General features: G+C 41.8%; 2 protein-coding genes across 2 annotated transcripts; one reads left to right on the forward strand and one right to left on the reverse strand.

Annotated features, from left to right (window-relative positions):
* Nucleotides 1-414: 414 nt before the first annotated feature.
* Nucleotides 415-5,258, reverse strand: RPS4X (ribosomal protein S4 X-linked). The gene is made up of 6 exons (XM_082864294.1): nt 5,181-5,258; nt 4,280-4,460; nt 3,797-3,894; nt 2,241-2,412; nt 1,155-1,312; nt 415-593 (listed from the first exon to the last, which is right to left on the reverse strand). Exons 1-6 carry the CDS (start codon nt 5,205-5,207, stop codon nt 492-494), a joined length of 738 nt encoding a protein of 245 aa, XP_082720420.1. The 5' UTR covers nt 5,208-5,258; the 3' UTR covers nt 415-491.
* Nucleotides 5,259-12,953: 7,695 nt separating this feature from the next.
* Nucleotides 12,954-13,264, forward strand: LOC309978152 (reactive oxygen species modulator 1-like; the record flags this gene model as incomplete). The annotated part of the gene is made up of 1 exon (XM_082864513.1): nt 12,954-13,264. The coding sequence occupies one exon, from the start codon at nt 12,954-12,956 to the stop codon at nt 13,191-13,193; it is 240 nt and encodes a 79-aa protein (XP_082720639.1). The 3' UTR covers nt 13,194-13,264.
* Nucleotides 13,265-23,096: the final 9,832 nt, after the last annotated feature.

A 23,096-nucleotide genomic window follows, 5' to 3' on the forward strand; every position in this document is an offset into this window, starting at 1 on the left:
CAACATCAAGAGCCCATAACTCTATACTGATCTGTATCCAAAGCTGGACACAGACGTGGGAAAAACAGATGAGCCAGGCTTGTGTATGCGTAGTGTAATGAAGACCAATCAGGGCAATCATTTCTTTAAAAAAGGCTAAGAGAACAGGGTAAATGAGGTCCCAGCCAAGTAAGGGAGCTTGGCCTTATGGGCTTCCCTGGCTCTCTCCATTCTTCAGTTACTTGCTGCTCCTTCTTTGCCAAGTTTGATGTGTTCTCCCTCCCACCACCACCCAGGTCCGGCCTATAGGAGACACAGATTCACATCCCAGAATGCCCAAGCCTGCCTGAAAATTCAATCTACTTTTCATGTTATAAAGTAGAAAGGAAAATGTAAATCAAAGCAAACGAACAAACCCAAACCCAAACCACAACAAACACTAAAAAGGCTTTTAATTATGTAGCATTATTTCTAAGTACAGACTTTCCCAATCACATCACTTAGAGATCATTTTATCCACTGCTCTGTTTGGCTGCCAGTCTCTTGTCTCTCTCCTCAGCAATGGTAAGGCGGATACCCTTTCCACGAGGAAGAGAGATCCATGGTTTGTTGCCCTGGAGGAGAAAACAAGGAGAATCAAAACCTGCTACACACCATCAACAGGTTGGCACATGCTACATTTGTCTTCTCATCTAGAGGAACAGAGAAGCCTGTCTGTGAAAACACTCAGCAACAGTCAGGCAGTCTTAAGACACTTTGATGCTGGTTTATCAGAAATACCCACTTTAAACTTGTTGCCCGTATCTGTAGATGCAAACTACAATACCCTTCACAATTAGTCTCAGAAGTACTGAAATAGTGCCCAAGGCCAAGCATTAGTTCCAAAAAGCACCGCCCCCCGCCCCAACACAGGCACAAATGAAAGAACCTAACTATAAGGCATATTCATCCCATTACTGGCACTTTCCACCAACCCAGGTGTGAACTGGTCCGCCGCTGATTCTGACACTGAAAACGCACAGATCTGCCTCAGCCCTGTTGTGAGCCCTATCCCAGAGGAGGCTTTACACTAGGTTCAGCAGAGCCAGCAGGAGCCAGGCACTGCAATCCCAGCCAGTACCTGCATTGTACAGGTTTCTCTGGACTAGGCAGAAGACAGAGAGACCCAGACTTACTTTGCCAATAACGAAAATGTTGGAGAGCCGGGTGGCAAAGCTATTGCCGTTGGCATCTTTCACATGAACTACATCAAAAGAACCAGGATGTCTCTCCCGGTTAGTGATCACACCAATTCTTCCCAGGTTAGCACCTCCAGTCACCATGCACAGGTTACCTAGGCAGGAAGGAACAGACAATCTGCTCAGAGCAAGGAACCGTGCCTTGTGTAGTGAATGAGAGACAGGTCTGCAACAAAGTTAATCTTTTTTTCCCAGTTGAATTCACTTCCATGGATCTGTTACCCAAGCTAGAACTCTCAGGGCCCTCTTTTAAGATTTCCCCTATCTTTCCTGTACAGCTAATAAATGTAGTAAACTCCACTGCACCCACCTCACTAGGTCCTTACCATGTCTTGCCTGGACTACTGCTGTTCCTCCAAGGCACAATTCTCTGCTACTGTTGTGAACAGATATGGGGGGTGATGACAGCATTACAAAGGGCTGTTATCTCAATTAAGTTTGTTCTGCTTTTCTGTTAGACTTCCCTGCCCAGCCCTCAAGCCACTTCCATGGATGGGGAGGCTTTTGAGATCTGGAGCAGGCCTGAGAACGTGTTATACAAGACCTCATCTCTGCCACACAGAATATTCTAAGCACTTGGATCCCTGAGGTAAAAATACCATACACCTGGGCATTGGAGCAGTTACCTGTTCACAGCTTCTCACAACTCCCCACTGAAAACATTCTTAGCTGACTTCCCTCCCCACAATTCAGAACATATTCCTCTCTCTAACCCTCATTGCCACCACAAAGCCATGCCGAAATGAGACACCATAAGGGTTTACAGATTCTCTGAACATTTCTTAAAACTAAGAGTTGCCTCCTTCCCAATCCATTACTACATCAACAAAAGACATCTAGCTTTTGTTGCTAACTAGGCGCACATCAGAATCACCTCGAGCCCCCCAAACGCCAAACAAAACCCTGTACCCAGGCCCTGCGCAAGTCATAGGGCTTGATTAAATTAACTTAAAAAATAAAAGTAAAGAACAGCTCTTATGTCTGGCCTTTAAAGAGAATGCTTAAGTAGCACAGCCTGCTTACCAGTGTCAAATTTGATGAAATCAGTAATCTTGCCAGTCTCCAAATCAATCTGAATGGTGTCATTCACCTTGATGAGGGGATCAGGGTAGCGGATGGTGCGAGCATCATGGGTCACCAGATGAGGGATTCCTTTTGTCCCCACAAAGATCTTTCTCACTTTGCATAACTTATACTGAAACACATGGGTTACCCACATTAGTCTAGCTCACATGCACTATGCTCCAGAGTACAGTTCTTTCAAAGCCACAAATCACCAGCTTAAAGGTGCAACCAGCAGCTGAAGGTACCAGCCCCCACACAGAACAGGCTGTTTCCTGAGCTGCAGCTGAATAATGGGGTCCCTGACTTTTCTTCCCACTCCCCCATAAATTCATCTTGCACACTGCCCCCTTCTAGGCTAGCCTTCTTATTTCTTATTATGTATTTCCTCTGTAGTACTGCATCACCCCCAAGGTTAAAAGTTCAAAGCACTTAAGGCCTCACAACCTCAAACTCCCAGGTGGAGGGATGATCACCACCATTTCCTCCCGGCTCCAATGCAAATCACCCCCCCTTCCCCAGGCCGTTTAAGTCTCAAGGGGCATCTGAATTCTTCCCTCCAACTCACCCAGACAGCTAACAAGTGCCTCTTAATGGCTCCCTCTACATCACAATTGAGTTTTGTCTCACAAACTGCAATTGTATTACCAGTTCATCTAATCAACAATTTCACAAAGCATTTCACTCCAAGACATCCTTTAAGTAAATCAAATCACCTTGATGCCAATGGACGTGCCCTCCAGCCTGCTGGTAACGGGGTAGCTAAGGAAATTAGCTGATTCATCCAATTGAATTAACCTTCACTTACAGCCAATAATTCAAGAAGCCATGAACTTTTGCATAAAACCATCACAACAAACTGGATTAAATAATCAATGTCTGTAACCTTTTTTGAGTTACCTCAAACTAGTGCCCCGAGGGTTATTGGTCCCCTCCACTAATACCTTTCCCCTCCCCAGAGTAAAGCTAGACAAAGGGCCAGTACGATTGAACTAGATATTGGTTTTCTGGCCCTTTATCCTTAAAGGACCCATACTTCAGATACTCAAACGTTCCTAGGAATCACTCTCCTTGCCTCAAAAGAGCCAAGCAGAAGTCACTGCTCAGCTAGAATTCGTTTCTGCCATAAAAAGCACTCTGTTGGGGCTTCCCTGGTGGCGTAGTGGTTGAGAGTCTGCCTGCCGATGCAGGGGACACGGGTTCATGTCCCGGTCCGGGAAGATCCCACATGCCGCAGAGCAGCTGGGCCCGTGAGCCATGGCCGCTGAGCCTGCGCATCCGGAGCCTGTGCTCCACAACGGGAGAGGCCACAACAGTGAGAGGCCTGCGTACCGCAAAAAAAAAAAAAAAAAAAAAGGACTCTGTTGAGGATGTTAACTTGACTGGCTGTTTCTAGGTATAAGATTATGAGTAATTCTAATCTACCTACCTCACCACAATGGATCGGTCCATGTACTTAATAACTTAGAACCAAGTACTTTTACTAAACGAAGGCCCAGCCTGCTTGCAACACTCACCTTGGCCTCCTCAGGTGTAATACGATGAACAGCAAAGCGACCCTTGGTGTCATAGATCAGACGAAAATTCTCTCCAGTCTTGTCAATGCTGATGACATCTGATATCAAATGGTAATAACTAAGGTTACTATAGTGACCCCCAGTAACCCCATGCTGAACAATAACCACACTATAAGGGGGAAAAAACCCGTATGCTTCCCATTTCGAATATTAACAAGGATTCCTAAGATCAATGATGGCTAGCTAATCTTTAATTTTCAAAATCCTCTTTTTATGACCCGTAAAATCTGAAGTGAATTGAAATTTGGTTTTGAGAAATGATTTATGATTTGCAGCCCTACAATATGGAAGTAAAACTCTTGAGAGGGAAAGTCATGCTTTATTTCTGAGACTGAAAAAGCCCACCACTTTAGAGAGGGAGATCAAAAAAAAATCAAGGAAAAAAAATCAAGGAGCACCAAGTGCCCACCATTAACCACTTACCCATAAAACCAGCAGGGTAGGTTATATCGGTGCGGACCTTGCCATCAATCTTAATGAAACGCTGCATGCAGATCTTCTTTACTTCATCTCCTGTTAGGGCATATTTAAGTCTGTTCCTTAGGAAAATAATTAGGGGGAGACATTCCCTCAGCTTGTGAGGACCGGTAGATGGACGAGGAGCCTGTAAAATGATTTTAAAAGTTATCTTAGGGCTTCCCTGGTGGCGCAGTGGTTGAGAATCCGCCTGCCAATGAGGGGGACATGGGTTCGAGCCCTGGTCCGGGAGGATCCCATGTGCTCTGGAGCCCGCGAGCCACAACTATTGGGCCCGCGCTCTGCAACAAGAGAGGCCACCACAATGAGAGGCCCACGCACTGCAACCAAGAGTAGTCCCCGCTCGCTGCAACTAGAAAAAGCCCACGCACAGCCACGAAGACACAGTGCAGAAAAAAAAAAAAAGTTATCTTAAACTATTGGTGGGATTCACTCAAACTACCCCTCAAGTCCTGAGATTCACCAGACTATCACCCGCCCCCCCCAACTGGGGTAAACAAGAGGTATTCAAAGTGTGCAAAACTATTCCAGACGTTTAAAGTTTTACAGTATTTTCCTTTCAGAGGACCAGTCCCGTTAAGAACATTTGAGGTCCTGCATACATGTGGTATGTGGAAGAAATGAGGCACAGAATTATTAGGTAAGAGGTGGGGCACAGCTAGATAACACAGGGCCCTTAAGAAGAGAGTAACTCAGGATACAGTAATCAGGGATGCCTGACACATAAAGGAGCAGTATAGAGTGTGTCCCTTAAATACATCAATCATATCTGGATAAAACTGTAAAAGACGCGTCCCTTAAGATATTTACAACACAAAAAACATGCTTACAATATAATGATACTTACAAACACACCAGTCAGTTTATCCAGCATCCAATGCTTTGGAGCTGCTACGCGCTTCAGGTGTTTCTTGGGACCACGAGCCTGAAGGAGTTTTCGATTTTAATACTGTTAAACAGTTTCAGGTCTTTTCAAGAACAGTTTACACAACTACAACTATTCTCTAAAGACCAGCATCTGTTTCCTCTTCAGCAAAATGTGGACAATGTAAAAAGCACAGGGCCGTGATTAAAGGCGGAGAAGCAAATGTATACATAGCATACAGCAAAATACTGTAGGTTTCACAAACTGCAACCAGCATTCTCATTGTACAGAGAACGTTAACTGTCTTTAAAAACAATTTTTCCAATTATTTATGTTACCACTTAAAAGTGCATATGCTTCTAGAGGCTGTTTTTACTAGGACATTATGCTGGTGAAATAGCCAGGGGTTGGACCTCCTGGCACACAGCCAGCCAGCAACAGAATCTGTGCTTCTACTTATCAAACAGACAATTTCTCGAAATATGTCAGGTTTTAAAGTGTTAGATGGGAGACTTAATCTGACCTCAGCACAACCACGTGCAAACAGTGGCTTACTCAAACTCTAAAGGTGAGATCACTTTTCACCTTAAAATGCAGAAGGAAACCTTTTTAATGCCGTATACAGAGGCTTACTGGCCACACTACGTAAAGTCAGGCCGTGCCAAAAACACGACGGAAAAACTCTCCACCCTCCCCGGGCCCGACGTCTGTCCTCTGGGCCCACCCGGGGCTCCAGCCTGGTAAGCAAGACGCTCCTCCCAGGGCCGCATGAAGCGTGATCGGGTGTGGCCGGCCGGGAGACCGAGGCCTTCTCGCCAGCCGAACCGATCATCCCCCAACCACCCATCGCCAACAGCCGGTGTTCGCCCTAGCCCTCGAGCACCCCTGGGCCCACCCCACCAATCGCTCTCCCTTCGCCTCCGCCTGACCACCCCCTGCGGGAGCCCCGCAGCCCCTGGTAGCCCCAGCCCTTGGTGGATGGAGGCTGATGAGTCCCAAGAGCTCGCAAAGAAGCTGCCTTACCATGGCTGCGCTAGGCACGGAAAGAGGCCCACCTACTTCCGGAGCGCCGAGAAAAGAGGTTGCACGGCTGCGCGCGCCGGGGCTTCGGACGCTCCGCCCAGCTCCGCCTAGCTCCGCCTTTTCGCGGCGCGCGGGGACGCTATCTTGCCACCTGCTGGTGGGAGGTCAGAGGTCCGGGGCTTGGGAACAGCTGCCGAAAAAGGGGTGTCTCCCAAGGGCGAGTTCCTCCCTCCCTTTCCGCCCTCCACCGTCCAGTGTTTCCCGAGCGCCTCTGGGGCGCCTGATTCTGTGTGAGGTGCTGGACAAACAAAGATGAGCTAGACAAGCTCCCTGTCTTTAAGGAGAGGGCAAAGTGAGGCTACTTAAGGTCCACATATACATGATCATATAATCAATAGAATACATTGACATGAATAAGGTCCTACTGTATAGCACAGGGAACTAAGTTCAATATCTTGTAACAAACTGTAACGGAAAAGAATCTGAAAAGGAATATATATATATATATACACACATATACATATATGTGTATATATATATATATATATCTGAATCACTTTGCTGTACTCCAGAAACTAACACAATTTTGTAAATCTACTATACTTCAAATAAATAAATAAAATTTAAAAAAGAATACATTGAAATGAATATCTAATATTATTTCTTAAACATATATCTTGTCTGCTGCTTCTTCCAAGTTCCTTCAAGCCAGTCAACCTGCCCATACTGTAAATTGGGAAGAATCAATATTTTTTTCTCTCCCTTCTCTGCAGATTACCGAGGGGGTGGAGTGTAAGGGGTGGGAGGGTAGGATCTCTGCTTGAACTCTGCCCCTCGATTTCTGTACAACGCATTTAGCACTTACCATAAAGTCTCAGGGACGAGAGGGAACATTAGAGACCATCCAGTTATCTAACTAAAACTTAGATCCGATCCTGTGATTTCCCTACTTTGAAACTGCCCTTGGGCCTCCTGCCTAGCCCCTCAGGTCCCTCTGCCCGTCACCTCCTGTCTCCTGCACCCAGACACCCATTGCTCCCTTACCCTATCCCAAACCTCAAAGCTTAAGCCACTCCAAGGTATTACTGCTCTGACAAAGCCACCTCTTTCAAGCCTCCTGCCTGTGGACCCGATGATCCCTCAGCTTGGAACTGCCATGAATAGCCCAACCCCCTTCCTGGGCACCTAATCCCACTTGTCAGCCTTGGAGATGCATACAGCTCAGGTCCCTCTGGCTCTGTGAGCCCCGGGTCCCCTCAGGCAGGGTGAATCCCACATTCTTCTGTCCCAGAGCCCTCAGTTCAAACTCCTCGTCTGTCCTCCACTAGACTGTGAGTATCTCCATGAAAGAGCCTGCCTAATTCACCTTTGCCACCTAACAGAGAGCTTAGCGCTATGTCCAGCACTTGGTAAATACTTGTTGAATGAACAAACTGAGTCAACATCCCACTCATTGTGCCAAGTCTCACTGTACTATCCCTGAGAGCATCCAGCCTCTGCCTGACCTCCTCCCACCATGGGTCAAGCTCCTAACCGAGGAGGTTCCATTTTACATGTCTCTGTCTCTGCCCTCCACTTCATCCCCCAGCAGTCTGCAGAGGAGCAAGAGAGAAAAAAATGGTTGGCTCTTTTCAATCAGACAGTATTCACTAGGAGGGCAGGGACTCCTCTTTGTCTAAAACTAGATCCATAGTAAAGCATGCTATAGATGATTATTAGCAAGAAGGGGCAATTGATTGGAGGTGGGGATTAGAGAGAGAGAAGATGATGAGACAATAGAAGGTGCATTTTGAGGTATTCAGTCTGAGGGCATCGGGAAGATGGTGGTGCAGCCAACAGATATGATGGGGGTTCACTTGGGAGTGAGGAAAGACCATGGGACTTCCAGCTTGAGAGGATAGGAAAAATGTCTGGTTAGAGCTGAAGATCTTACTTAAGATCTCGCAGCTAGCTGGGAGTGGGGGATGGGGTAGGGAGGCTGGTCTCTTGCCTCCCAGGTCAGTGGTTGGTTTGTTTTTGTACCACAGCTTGTCAAAGGACTTGACGGAATCAAAGCATTTTCAGTATATTTTTTTCTCTGTCAATTTGTATTTATGGACAAATGACATTCTAACAACAATAAAGGGAATTGGGAAGGAGCTAAGAAAATCACAAAACAGTACATCCCCAAACACCCTAAACACATCATCTGTATTCATTTGTTCCTGTTCCTGTTCTCATTCTGATCAGTTTGTGTGCATGCATACTTTTACATAATTTTAGGCCTAGCGTACAGACTATTTTGTATTCTGCTTTTATTATATTTAAAAACTTTCTGAGTTGCTACATAATCTTCATAATGAGTATTTTAACAGCTGCATCATATTCCATTAAATGGATATCCCATAATTAATAAAAGTTCTTTATTGTTGAACATTTAATTTTTTGTACCTTTTCTTTATTATGAATGTTGCTACAGAGAACAGTTTCCTTTATATGGCTTTTTCCTTCAGTGGAATGATTACCTTAGAATAAAACCATTCCTTCACCCAACATTTATTGAGTGCCTACTCTGTGTCAAGCTCTGTATTATGAGCCAGGGAAATAGAGATAATTAAGATCTAGTTCCTGCTCTCAAGGAATTCACATTACAATGGGAGAGGCAGGCTGGGAGGAGGGGACGGAAAGCCAGGAGAAGATCTTCAGAGGAAAGATGGTGGCAAGGCAGTTTGGAACACGAAGGGCTGTTAAAGCTTAAGAATTTGGACTTTAACCTGTAGGTAGACAATGGGGAGCTGCTGAAAGATTTTAAAGAGGACGGGATCAGCTTTGTGCTTTAGAAAGATAACTCTGACTGCTCCTTGTAGAATGGTTTGAAGGAAGTGTGAGTGGCTTGGAGGAGATGGGCCAGGGCTGTTTCAACAACACAAGCAAGAAACAGAAGGGTGGGACCCAGGTCTGTGATTGTGGGGAGGAGGAGGAGGAGGAGGGGGAAAATTCAAAAGACATTGCAGATGGAGTATTGGCAGGATCTGAGTGGGAAATGACGTTTGTGCAGGGGTGAGGGACAAGGAGGTAATTAGGATGATTCCCAGGTTTCTGGCTTGGTGACTCAGTGGTACATTCACTGGGAACTACTGAGGTGGAGGGGGCACCAGCTGGAGATGTTTTATAGACACAAGTCTGAGCTCAGGTATATGGTCTGGGCTGGAGACTCCCATTTGGGAGAACTGGTACATCTGTGCTTAGTCCATGGGAGTGGTTGGCAGTAGCTGTTGGAAAGGCAGCACTGTGTTAAGAGTCTGAACACTTTGATAGTGGTGTATGTGTATTGCCAAAAACCTTCCTCAGAGCATCCTTGCAGTTTTACTATACTCGTGTCAGCCTGGTAATCACTTATTTTTAACTTTTACTAATGTAATTGTTTTAATTTGCACTTCAAAAAATCACTAGTGAGGTTAAACATTTTGCCATACACTTCTTTACTCGTTCCATTACCCCTTGTGTGAAGTATCTCTGCCCATTAATCTTTAGGGGACGTGTTTTTTAAAAAATATTTATGTATTTATTTGGCTGCACTGTGTCTTAGTTGTGGCATGTGGGATCTTTAGTTGCGGCATGCGGGATCTTTAGATGTGGCATGTGGGATGGAACCCAGGCCCCCTGCATTGGAAGCTTGGAGTCTTAACCACTGGACCACCAGGGAAGTCCCTGAGGGATGTGTTTTTCTGATCAATTTGCATGAGTGCTTTATAGATCACAGAAATTCATCTTTTGTCATATTTGAGGCAGATATTTTTACCAATTAGTTACTTTCCTTTTGGTTATATTTTTCTATGTACAAAGTTTCAAAATTTTATATAGCCAGATCTGTTGATCTTTTCTCTTGTAATTTCTTCTCGTCATTTCAAAGCTTAGAAGGTTACCCTCAGTTCAAAGATCTGCCAAATACTCAATTCTATTTAATAACATGTATTTAATTCTTTATCAACTTGGGGTTGATAAAGATAAATAGAATAAAAGATAAACTGAAAAAAATCTAGTTTTTCCCCACATGTCGAATCAATTTTCTCACTGTAATCTATTGATTGATCTTTGTTTTCTCTGTTGTTTTGTAAGAACTGCTTTAGCATTTCATAAATGAAATCATGTAGTGCATGGTGAGTAGGGAACTGAGATGTACATCCCCAGCATCCTGTCCCAGATTGCCAGAGGGAAGTTATGTGTATGAGTGGTTCATGTTCATAAGTCACACCAAGAGTGGAGCGGTCCAAGCCCTTCACTCTCCATCTTAAAGAGTAACGTTTCATGCCTCAGATTCCCTGATCAACTTACTGTCAGCAATCGATGAACCAGCACAGCCTTCTCACTTTCTCACATTGCTGGGAGACAGTGAGGCAGAATGGAAAGAGCACAGTTTAAATCTATCTCTGTGTGCCCTTGAGCAAATGACTTAATCTCTCTGAACCACAGATGCCTTATCTGGAAAATAGGGATAACCATACTTACTTCTCAGTTTGTTGTAAGAATCAGAGATAATGTATCAAATGCATAGAACATAGTGACTCAGTCAATGAATTAGTGCTCCAATTCCCTCCTGACCACTTCTGGCTACTTCCTTCTGAAACTTATTTTTTTTCAACAGCTTTATTGAGGAATAATTGACATACAATAAATGGCACATATTTAAAGTATACAGTTTGACAAATTTTGATGTGCGTATACACCCAATGCAACCATCATCACAACTAAGATAGTGAAATTCCATCAGCCCCAAGTTTCCTCACGTCTCATTGTAACCCCTCACTCCAGCTCCTCCCCCTGCACTCCCAGGAAACTGCTGATCTGCTTTCTGTCACTATTGATTAATTTGCATTTTCTAGAATTTTGCATAAATGGAAATCTTCTAGTCTGTACTCTATTTTTTTGTCTAGCATCTTTTTTATTTATTATTATTTATTATTTTTATTTTTTTGCCGTACGCGGGCCTCTCACTGTTGTGGCCTCTCCTGCTACGGAGCACAGGCTCTGGATGCGCAGGTTCAGCGGCCATGGCTCACGGGCCCAGCCGCTCCGCGGCATGTGGGATCCTCCCAGACCGGGGCACGAATCCGTGTCCCCTGCATCGGCAGGCGGACTCTCAACCACTGCGCCACCAGGGAAGCCCTGTCTAGCATCTTTCACTCAGCATAATTATTTTGAAATTCATCCATGTTGTTGCATGCATCAATAGTTTATTCTTTTTATTGCTGAATAGTACCTCATTGTATATATCATATAGTACATTTATGTATATATACATATACACATGGATATATGTGTGTATACCACAATTAATTTATCCATTCACCTTTGGATAGACATTTGGGTTGTTCCCAGTTTGGGGCAATTACAGATAAAGCTGCTATGAACATTTCTATACAAGTCTTTTTATGAACAAATGTTTTTATTTCTCTTGGTGAATACCTACAAGTGGAATGGCTAGGTCATACGGTAGATGTATGTTTAACTTTTTGAAAAAATTGCCAAACTGTTTTCCAAAGAGGTTGTATTATTTTACATTCCCATTAACAGTGTTTCAGTTACTCCATATCCTCACCAACATATGTTAAGATCAGTCTTTAATTTATTTTTTTTATTGGGGTAAACTATACATAAGATTTACCACCTTGACCATTTTAAAATGTACTTTTAGGGGACTTCCCTGGTGGTCTAGTTGTTAAGACTCCATGTTTCTACTGCAGGGGGCATGGGTTTGATCTCTGGTCAGGGAACTAAGATCCCGCATGCTGCTCAGCGCGCGGTGAAAACATAAAAACAAACAAACAAAAATAAAATGTACATTTAAGTGGTATTAAATACATTCACATCGAAAAGATACATACACCCCAATGTTCACAGCAGCACTGTTTACAATAGCCAAGACATGGAAGCAACCTAAATGTCCATCAACAGATGAATGGATAAAGAAGATGTGGTACATATAGACAATGTAATATTACTCACCTATAAAAAAAAGTATGAAATAATAGCATTTGCAGCAACATGGATGGACCTAGATAGAGATTATCATACTAAGTGCAGTAAGTCAGACAGAGAAAGTCAACTATCATATCATATCACTTATATGTGGAATCTAAAATATGATACAAATGAACTTATTTCTGAAACAGAAACAGACTCAGAGACATTAAAAAGAAACTTATGGTTACCAAAGGGGAAAAGTGGGAGGAGGGATAAATTAGGAGTTTGGGATTAGCAGATACAAACTACTATATATAAAATAGATAAACAACAAGGTCCTATTGTATAGCACAGGGAAATATATTCAAAATCTTGTAATAACCTATAATGGAAAGAATATGAAAAGGAATATATATATATATATATAACTGAATCACTTTACTGTACACCAGAAACTAACACAACATTGTAAATCAACTATACTTGAATAGGTTTTTTAAAAAAATACATTCACCATGTTGTGAAATCATCACCATTATTCATTTTCAGAACCTTTTCATCTTTCCAAACAGAAACTCTGTACCCCTTAAGCAGTAGTTCCCCTTTCCCCCCTTCTCCTAAACTCCTTGTAACCTCTATTCTACTTTTTCTATGTGAATCTGCCTATTCTAAGTATCTTATATAAGTGGAATCATAAAATATTTGTCCTTTTGTATCTGGCTTATTTCACTTAGCATAAAGTTTTCAAGGTTCGAGACGTAGAGCTGAGCGACTGAGGCCACTAACAAGATGCCGGTGGCCGTGGGCCCCTATGGACAGTCACAGCCAAGCTGCTTCGACTGCGTGAAGATGGGCTTTGTGATGGGTTGTGCCGTGGGCATGGCAGTCGGGGCGCTCTTCGGCACCTTTTCCTGTCTCAGGATCAGAATGCGGGGTTGGGAGCTGATGGGCGGCATCGGGAAAACCATGATGCAGAGTGGCGGCACCTTTGGCACATTCATGGCCATTGGGATGGGCATCCGGTGCTAATCAGGACAGTCGTTGCCCACAACATCCACCCCCTCCCATCATTCCCAGCCCATGTACTATAATAAAACAAGTCTGAGTATTCTGAAAAAAAAAAAAAGTTTTCAAGGTTCATCCGTATTGTAGCATGTTTCAGAATTTCACTGCTTTTTTTTTTTTTACATCTTTATTGGAGTATAATTGCTTCACAATGGTGCGTTAGTTTCTGCTTTATAACAAAGTGAATCAGTTATACATATACACATGTTCCCATATCTCTTCCCTCTTGCGTCTCCCTCCCTCCCACCCTCCCTATCCCACATTCACTGCTTTTTAAGTCTGAATAATATTCCATTGCTTGTATACACTGCAGTTTGTGCATTCTGTGTTGATGGACACGGATTGTTTCCAACGTTTGGATATTATGAATACTGCTGCAATAAACATTGGTGTACAAGTATCTGAGTTGCTTCTCTCATTTCTTTTGGGTCTATACCTAGAAGCAGAATTGCTGGATCATATGGTAATTCTATGTTTAAGTTTTTGAGGAACTGCCAAATTGTTTTCCATAATGGCATTTACACTCCCATCAGCAATGCACAAGAGTTCCAGATTTCTCCACGTCTTCACCAACACTTGTTATTTTCCATTAAAAAAAATAATAGCCACCCTAATGGATGAGAAATTATACCTCATTGTGATTTTGATTTGCATTTCCTTAATGATTAGTGATGTTGAGCATCTTTTCATGTGCTTATTAGCCATTTGTATATCTTCTTGGAGAAATATCTAATTCAAGCCCATTGCCTATTTCTGAATTGGGTTGTCTGTTTTTTAAAATTGTTGAGTTGTAGGAGTTCTTTAAATATTCTGGTTACTAATTCCTTATCAGATATATGATTTGCAAATATTTTCTCCTATTCTGTGGGTTGTTTTTCACTGCCTGGAGTTCTTTGATCCACAAATGTTTTTATTTACTTTTTATTTTTATTTTTATTTTTTTTGCGGTATGCGGACCTCTCACTGTTGTGGCCTCTCCCGTTGCGGAGCACAGGCTCCGGACGCGCAGGCTCAACGGCCATGGCTCACGGGCCCAGCCGCTCCGCAGCAATGTGGGATCCTCCCGGACTGGGGCACGAACCCGCATCCTCTGCATCGGCAGGCGGACTCTCAACCACTGCGCCACCAGGGAAGCCCTGTGTTAACTTTTTAATATGAAACAAGATATGGATAGAGGTTCATTTTATTCTTATGGATATCCAATTGTTCCAGAACTATTTGTTGAAAAGATAATTCCCTTTGGTTACTTTTGGTTACTTCTTCATTAAACTTTAAAACAGTTCTTTCTTTTTTTTTTAACATCTTTATTGGAGTATAATTGCTTTACAATGGTGTGTTAGTTTCTGTCCTATAACAAAGTGAATCAGTTATGCATATACATATGTCTCCATATCTCTTCCCTCTTGCGTCTCTCTCCCTCCCATCCTCTCTTATCCCACCCCTCCAGGTGGTCACAAACCACCGAGTTGATCTCCCTGTGCTATGCGGCTGCTTCCCACCAGCTATCCACCTTACGTAAAACAGTTCTTTTTAATCACATAAGTCACAGATGAATATATTCTCCTTGTAAAATATAAAATCATTTTTGACCACTTTTATATCCAATCAGGCTCCCCCAACACTCCCCACCAGGTAACAGCTCTAATGACATCAATTTGAAGTGTATCCTTCCAGGTCTTTTTCTATGTACGGAGATAAATTTCTGTATATGTATATGTGTATATATATATGCAGTATTGTATGTTTAGATAGGATCATCCTATATGTATCATTGTGAATTTAGCTTTTTGGTACATAAAAACACTTGTCACAGATCTTTCCATGTTAGAACATAGCGATTTACTTCATTTTTTTAGCTGTTTCACAGGATTCCATAGTACCACTATACCTTCCTTTGTTTCACCATCGCCTTATTGATGAATATTTAGGTAGTTTTCATTTTTTTCTACTGCTACAAACAATGCTGTAGATGAGCATCCCTGAACCCGCTTTTGGCGCACATGTGTGTTTCCCTAGGTAGATATCGAGAAGGGGAATTTATGCAACAAATGCATATATAACACTTACTGTATGCTAAGTTCTCTTCTAAATGCTTTACATATATGGATTCAGTTAATCCTCACAACAAACCAATGTTTTTATCCTCGTTTTACAGATTAGGAAACCAAGGCACAGAGAGGTTAAACAATTTACCAAAGGTCACACAGCTGGTCAATAGCAGGGCCAGGATTTGAACTCAGATAGTTTGGTTCCAGAGTTCAGTTTGCTGGGTCATAGGGCATGGGTATTTTTAAAGACCTGCCAAATTGGCCTCCAAAGAGGCTGTATGAATTGCACGCCCATCAGCAGTGTATGAGAGTATTCATTTCCCTTCACCCTCACTAACATGTAAAACTTTAAAAATAACATTTTTACTGATTATTAATAGCAGTGTGTAACAACTAATATTTATTGAATATTTAATATGTTCTAGCATTCTGCTAAGCACTCCATATGCTTTCTCTTCACCTCACTTTGCTTTAGTTTTCCTGATAGTATCCTCTCTGCTGATATGTATTAATTAGTATGTTTGTTTATTGCCTTTCTCTCCCCACTAGTGTCACCTCCATGAGGGCAAAGATTTTTGTCTGTCTTGTTCATTGCTTTCCTCAACACCTGGAACTAAGTATTTGTTGACTGACTGAATAAATGAATGAAAACAATTTTATGGGGACTTCCCTGGCAGTCCAGTGGTTAACCCTCTACGTTTCCATTGCAGGGGGCCTGGGTTCATCCTTGGTCAGGGAACCAAGATCCTGCATGCAGTGCTGCACGGCCAAAAAAAATAGTTTATATATGATTTTTTTGTGTGTATTTAACAAAACAGCTACTAATTTTTTTAGGAAATAAATACTTATTAAGTGTTTGGGCCTAACAACAACAACAACAAAACCCAAACCATTTTATGAACGTGGAAATCAAGACTCAAAGAGATTAAGTAACTCACCCAAACTTCCACTAGCTCACGGTGGAGCTGGATTTAGAAGCCAGTCTAATTCCAGTGTTTGTCTGTGCTCTTGTTTAGCCTCCCGGAATCTGTTTTCCATTTCCATTTCTATAATTATGTTATTTCATGGATGTTATATACATGGAATCATGCAGTATGTATCCTTTAGATATTGGCTGTATTTCATTCAGCATAATTTCCTTGATGTTCATCCAAGTTGTTCATTCCCTTTTATTGCTGAATAGTATTCCATGGTATGGATGTACCACTGTTTGTTTAACCCAGGGAAGCATATCTGAGTGGTTTCCAGTTTGGGGCTTTTAGGAATAAAGCTGCTACAAACATTTGTGTACAGGTTTTTGTGTGGACATAAGTTTTCATATCTCTGAGACAAATGTCCAAGACTGCAAGTGCTGGGTTGTATGGTAAGGGCATGTTTACTTTGATTAAAACTGCCATATTTGGGACTTCACTGTTGGCGCAGTGGTTAAGAATCCACCGGCCAATGCAGGGGACACAAGTTCGAGCCCTGGTCCGGTAACTAAGCCCGTGCACCACAACTACTGAGCCTGTGCTCTAGAGCCTGCAAGCCACAACTACTGAGCCCATGTGCCACAACTACTGAAGCCTGGGTGCCTAGAGTCTGTGCTCCTCAACAAGAAAAGCCACCACAATGAGAAGCCCGTGCACTGCAACGAAGAGTAGCCCCTGCTCACTGCAACTAGAGGAAGCCCATGCACAGCAACGAAGACCCAACGCAGCCAAAAATAAATTAATTAATTAAAAAAAACCCCCAAACCTGCCATATTCTATGTCACAGTGGTTGTACCAGTTAACATTCCCACCAACAATGTGTGAGTGATCCAGTTTCTCTGCATCCTTTTCAGCATCTGGGGTTGTCACTAATTTTTATTTTATTTTTTAAATAAATTTATTTATTTTACTTTTGGCTGTGTTGGGTCTTCGTTGCTGTGTGCGGGCTTTCTCTAGTTGTGGTGAGTGGGGGCTACTCTTCATTGCGGTGCACGGGCTTCTCACTGCCGTGGCTTCTCTTGTTGCAGAGCACCAGCTCTAGGTGCATGGCCTTCAGTAGTTGTGGCGCACGGGCTTAGCTGCTCTGTGGCATGTGGGGTCTTCCCGGACCAGGGCTCGAACCTGTGTCCCCTGCATTGGCAGGTGGACTCTTAACCACTGCGCCACCAGGGAAGCCCACTAATTTTTATTTTAATCATTCTGACAGGTGAGTAGTAATATCTCTTTGTAGTTTTTTTTTAAAACATCTTAATTGGAGTATAATTGCTTTATAATGGTGTGTTAGTTTCTGCTGTATAACAAAGTGAGTCAGTTATACATATACATATATCCCCATATCCCCTCCCTCTTGTGTCTCCCTCCCATCCTCCCTATCCCACCCCTCTAGGTGGTCACAAAGCACCAAGCTGATCTCCCTGTGCTATGCGGCTGCTTCCCACTGGCTATCTATTTTACATTTGGTAGAGTATATATAAGTTTATGCCACTCTTTCACTTCGTCCCAGTTTACCCTTCCCCCTCCCCGTACTCTCAAGTCCATTCTCTATGTCTGCGACTTTATTCCTGTCCTGCTCCTAGGTTCGTGAGAACCATTATTTTTCTTTTTTAGATTCCACATACATGTGTTAGCATACGGTATTTATTTTTCTCTTTCTGACTTACTTCACTCTGTATGACAGACTCTAGGTCCATCCACCTCACTACAAATAACTCAATTTTGTCTCTTTTTATGGCTGAGTAATATTCCATTGTATATATGTGCCACATCTTCTTTATCCATTCATCTGTTGATGGACACTTAGGTTGCTTCCATGTCCTGGCTATTGTAAATAGTGCTGCAATGAATATTGTGGTACATGTCTTTTTTTGAATTACAGTTTTTTCAGGGTATATGCCCAGTAGTGAACTACCATATGGTAGTTCTATTTTTAGTTTTTTGAGGAAACTCCATACTGTTCTCCATAGTGGCTGTATCAATTTACATTCCCACCAACAGTGCAAGAGGGTTCCATTTTGTCCACACCCTCTCCAGCATTTATTGTTTGTAGATTTTTTGATGATGGCCATTCTGACCGGTGTAAGGTGATACCTCATTGTAGTTTTGATTTGCATTTCTCTAATGATTTGTGATGTTGAGCATCCTTGTTTGTTTTGTTAGTTTTTGTTTTGTTGTGTTTGTTGGCAATCTGTATATCTTCTTTGGAGAAATGTCTGTTTAGGTCTTCTGCCCATTTTTGGACTGTGTTGTTTGGTTTTTTCATATTGAGCTACATGAGCTGCTTGTATATTTTGGAGATTAATCCTTTGTCCATTGATTCGTTTGCAAATATCTTCTCCCATTCTGAGGGTCGTCTTTTCATCTTGTTTATGGTTTCCTTTGCTGTGCAAAAGCTTTTATGTTTCATTAGGTCCCACTTGTTTATTTTTGTTTTTATTTCCCTTATTCTAGGAGGTAGGTCAGAAAGGATCTTGCTGTGATTTATGACATAGAGTGTTCTGCCTGTGTTTTCCTCTAAGAGTTTTATAGTGTCCGGCCTTACATTTAGGTCTTTAATCCATTTTGAGTTTACTTTTGTGTATGGTGTTAGGGAGTGATCTAATCTCATACTTTTACATGTACCTGTCCAGTTTTCCCAGCAACACTTATTGAAGGGGCTGTCCTTTCTCCACTGTACATTCCTGCCTCCTTTATCAAAGGTAAGGTGACCATATGTGCATGGGTTTATCTCTGGGCTTTCTATCCTGTTCCATTGATCTATATTTCTGTAGTTTTAATTTACATTTCCTTAATGGCTGATACTGAACATCTTTTCGTGTGCTTATTTGCCATCTGTATATCCTCTTCAGTGAAATATCTGTGCAAGTCTTTTGCCCATTTTCTAATTGGATTGTTTGTTTTTTTATTGTCAAATTTGGGGGATTCTTTACATATGCTAATTTTGAGGGTGCTTTATGTAGTCTAGGTGCTAGTCATTTGTCAAAAGTGGTTTAGAGGTATATTCTCCCAGTCTATAGCTTGTCTTTTCATCCTCTTCACATAGATTTCACAGAGCAAAAGTTTTTACTTTGGGCAAGATTGAAATTATCAATTTTTCCTTTTATGGATTGTGCTTTTGGTGTCAAGTAAGAATTCTTCACCTAACCTTAAGTTTTGAGGATTATTTTCTATGTTTTTTTTCCTAAAATTGTGCAGTATGTTTTACAATCTAATCAGTTACCAACTTGAGTTAATTTTTGTATATGATATCCAATTGCTCCAGCAGCATTCTTTGAAAAGGCTATCCCTCCTCCTTTCAACTGCTTTTGCACCTTTGTCAAAAATCATTTGGGGGCTTCCCTGGTGGCGCAGTGGTTGAGAGTCCGCTTGCCGATGCAGGGGACACAGGTTCGTGCCCCGGTCCGGGAAGATCCCACATGCCGCGGAGCAGCTGGGCCCATGAGCCATGGCCGCTGAGCCTGCGCGTCCGGAGCCTCTGCTCCGCAACGGGAGACGCCACAACAGTGAGAGGCCCGCATACCGGAAAAAAAAAAAAATCATTTGGTTATATTTGTGTGAGTCTATTTCTGGGTTCTCTATTCTGTTCTATTGATCGTTTTATGTGTCTCTCTTTCCACCAGTATCACACTGTCTTAATTACTGTAGCTATATAGTAAGTCTTAACATCGATTAAAGTGATTCTTCCCACTTTCTTCTTCTTTAATTATTATTATTGTTGTTATTATTCTTTTGGCCGCACCGCGCGGCTTGTGGGATCCTAGCTCCCCAACCAGGAATCAAACCCGGGCCCTCGGCAGTGAAAGGGTGGAGTCCCAACCACTGGACTGCCAGAAAATTCCCCACTTTATTCTTCTTTAACAAAATTGTTTTAGCCGCTCTAGTTCCTTTGCCTTTCTCTATAAATTTTGGAATAAGTATGAAAAAATACTACAAAAAAAAACTTGCTGAGATTTTGATAGAAATTGCATGAAATTTGTAAACCTATTTAGGTCTTCTTTGATTTCTTTCACCAATATATTTTAATTTTCAGCATACAGATCCTGACCAGGTTTCATACATAGTAGATAGTAATTGTAAATGGTACTGTCACGCCCTAAATTTCGGCTTCCATGTGTTCATTGCTAATATATAAAAATGCAGTTGCCTTTTTTGTGTTGATCTTGTATCTTTTGAGCTTGCTGAACTCACTTATTAGTTCTAGGAGTGTTTTTGTAGATTGCTTGGGATTCTCTACATAGCCAATCATACCATTAGCAAATAGGGAAATTTTTTCTTTCTTTCTTCCTTTCTCTTTTCTGTCTTTCCTTCTTTCTATCTGTATGCTTTTTATCTCTTTTTCTTGCTTAACTGCACTTGCCTTACTTCCAGTGTTATGCTGAATAAGAACGATGAATGTATATCCTTGTCTTGTTCCTGATCTTAGAGAGAAATCATTTAGTTTTTCTCCGTTAAGTATAATGCTAGCTGTAGGGTTTTTATGGTTTTTTATGAGATGCTCTTTATGAGGTTGAGAAAATTCTACTCTATCCCTAGTGTACTGAGAGGTAATTTTCTCTTTTTAAATCATGATTTGGTGTTGGATTTTGTCAAATGCTTTTTCTGCATTAACTGATATGGTCATATGTTTTTTCTTCTTTAGTCTGCTGATATGGTAAATTACATTGATTGAATTTTGAATGATGAACCAACCTTGCTTACCTGGAATAAGTCTCACTTGGTCATGGTGTATTATATTTTTTATATATTATTGGATTGGATTTGTTAAATTTTTGTTTAGAAATTTTGCAACTAAGTTCAGGAGAGATATTGGTCTGCAGTTTTCTTCTTGTGTGTGTTGTCCTTGTCTGGTTTTGGGATCATGGTAGTACTTGGGAGGTATTTCCTCCTCTTATTTTCTGGAAGACATTGTGTAAAATTGGTGTTAATTCTTCTTTGAATATTTCATAAAGTTGTTCAGTGAAAAAAATCTGGGTCTAGAGATTTCTTTTCCAGGAGCTCTTTAATTAATCAAATGCAATCTCTTTAGTGGTTATAGGACTATTAAGATTATCTATTTCATCTTGGTCAAGTTTTGGTAGCTTTGGGTTTTGAGGAATTAGTCCTTTTCTTCTACATTGAATTCATGAGCATGAAGTTGTTTGTAGTATTCCCTTATTATCCCTTTAATAGCTTCAGAATCAGCAGTGATAGCCCCTGTTTCATTCCTGATATTGGTAATTTATGTTTTCTCTCTTTTTATTTGTGTCAGTCTTGCTAGAGGTTTGTCAATTTTATTGATTTTTTTTCTGAAGAACTAGCTTTTTGTTTCATTGATTTTCTCCATTGTTTTTCCATTTTCAATTTCATTGATTTCTTCTCTTAACTTTATTATTTCCTTCTTTTGCTTGGTTTGGGTTTATTTTGCTCTACTTTTTCTTGGTTCTTGAGGTAAGAATAGACTATTGGTTTGAAACCTTCCCTCTTTTTCTAATGCAAGCATTTAGTGTTATAAATTTCCCTCTTGGCTTTAGCTACACTCCACAAATTTTTATTTTTTATATAAATTTATTTATTTATTTTTTGGCTGTGTTGGGTCTTTGTTGCTGCACGCAGGCTTTCTCTAGTTGCGGCAAGTGGGGGCTACTCTTCGTTGCGGTGCATGGGCTTCTCATTGTGGTGGCTTCTCTTGTTGTGGAGCATGGGCTCTGGGCACACGGGCTTCAGTAGTTGTGGCATGCAGGCTCAGTAGTTGCGGTGCACAGCCTCAGTTGCTCTGCGGCATGTGGGATCTTCCCAGACCAGGGCTTGAACCCGTGTCCCCGGCATTGGCAGGTGGATTCTTAAACGCTACACCACCAGGGAAGTCCCTCCACAAATCTTGATATGTCATATTCTCATTTTCATTCAGCTCAATACGTCTTTTAAAATTTTCCTTTGAGACTTCCTTTTTGACCCATAGATTATTTAGAAGTACATTCTTTAGTTTCCATGTGTTTGGAGATTTTCTGTTATCTTTGTTATTGATTTCTGGATTGAGTCCACTGTAGCTGGAGAACATACTCTAGTTGCAGATCTGTCTCTTGCATTGCAGAGCTCCCAGTTTTTGCTTCATGTATTTTGAAGCTTTGTTGCCAGTGCATACACATTTAGGATTCCTATGTCTTCTTGGTGGATTGACCCATTTAACATAACGTAGTGTCTCTCTTTGTCCTTAGTAATTTTCTTTGCCCTGAAGTCTACTTTATATGATATTAATATAGCCACTTCTGCTTTTTAAAAAATTAATGTTGGGAATTCCCTGGCAGTCCAGTGGTTAGGACTTCATGTTCTCACTGCCGAGTGTCCGGGTTCAATCCCTGGGTGGGGAGCTAAGATCCCATAAGCCGTGCAGCCAAAAAAAATTAATGTTTGCATGATATATCTTGTTTTTCATTCTTTTACTTTTTTTTTTTTTTTTTTGCAGTACACGGGCCTCTTACTGTTGTGGCCTCTCCTGTTGTGGAGCACAGGCTCCGGACGTGCAGACTCAGCGGCCATGGCTCACGGGCCCAGCCGCTCGACGGCATGTGGGATCTTCCCGGACCGGGGCACGAACCCGCGTCCCCTGCATCGGCAGGCGGACTCTCAACCACTGCGCCACCAGGGAAGCCCCATCCTTTTACTTTCAACCTACATACGTTGCTATGTTTCTTCTAGACAGCATATAGTTGGGTTGTGGGGTTGTGTGGTTTTCCACTCTACTTTTCTCTTTCTCTTAATTGGTATATTTAGTCTACTTACATTTAAGTGATTATTGGTATGTCAGGGCTTAAGTCAGACATTTTGTTTTCCGTGTCTCATTCTTTTGTTTATTCAAGTAATTTATTTATTAA

The sequence above is a fragment of the Leucopleurus acutus genome, assembly GCF_964270905.1.
Source record: "Leucopleurus acutus genome assembly, chromosome: X".
Taxonomy (NCBI): domain Eukaryota; kingdom Metazoa; phylum Chordata; class Mammalia; order Artiodactyla; family Delphinidae; genus Leucopleurus; species Leucopleurus acutus.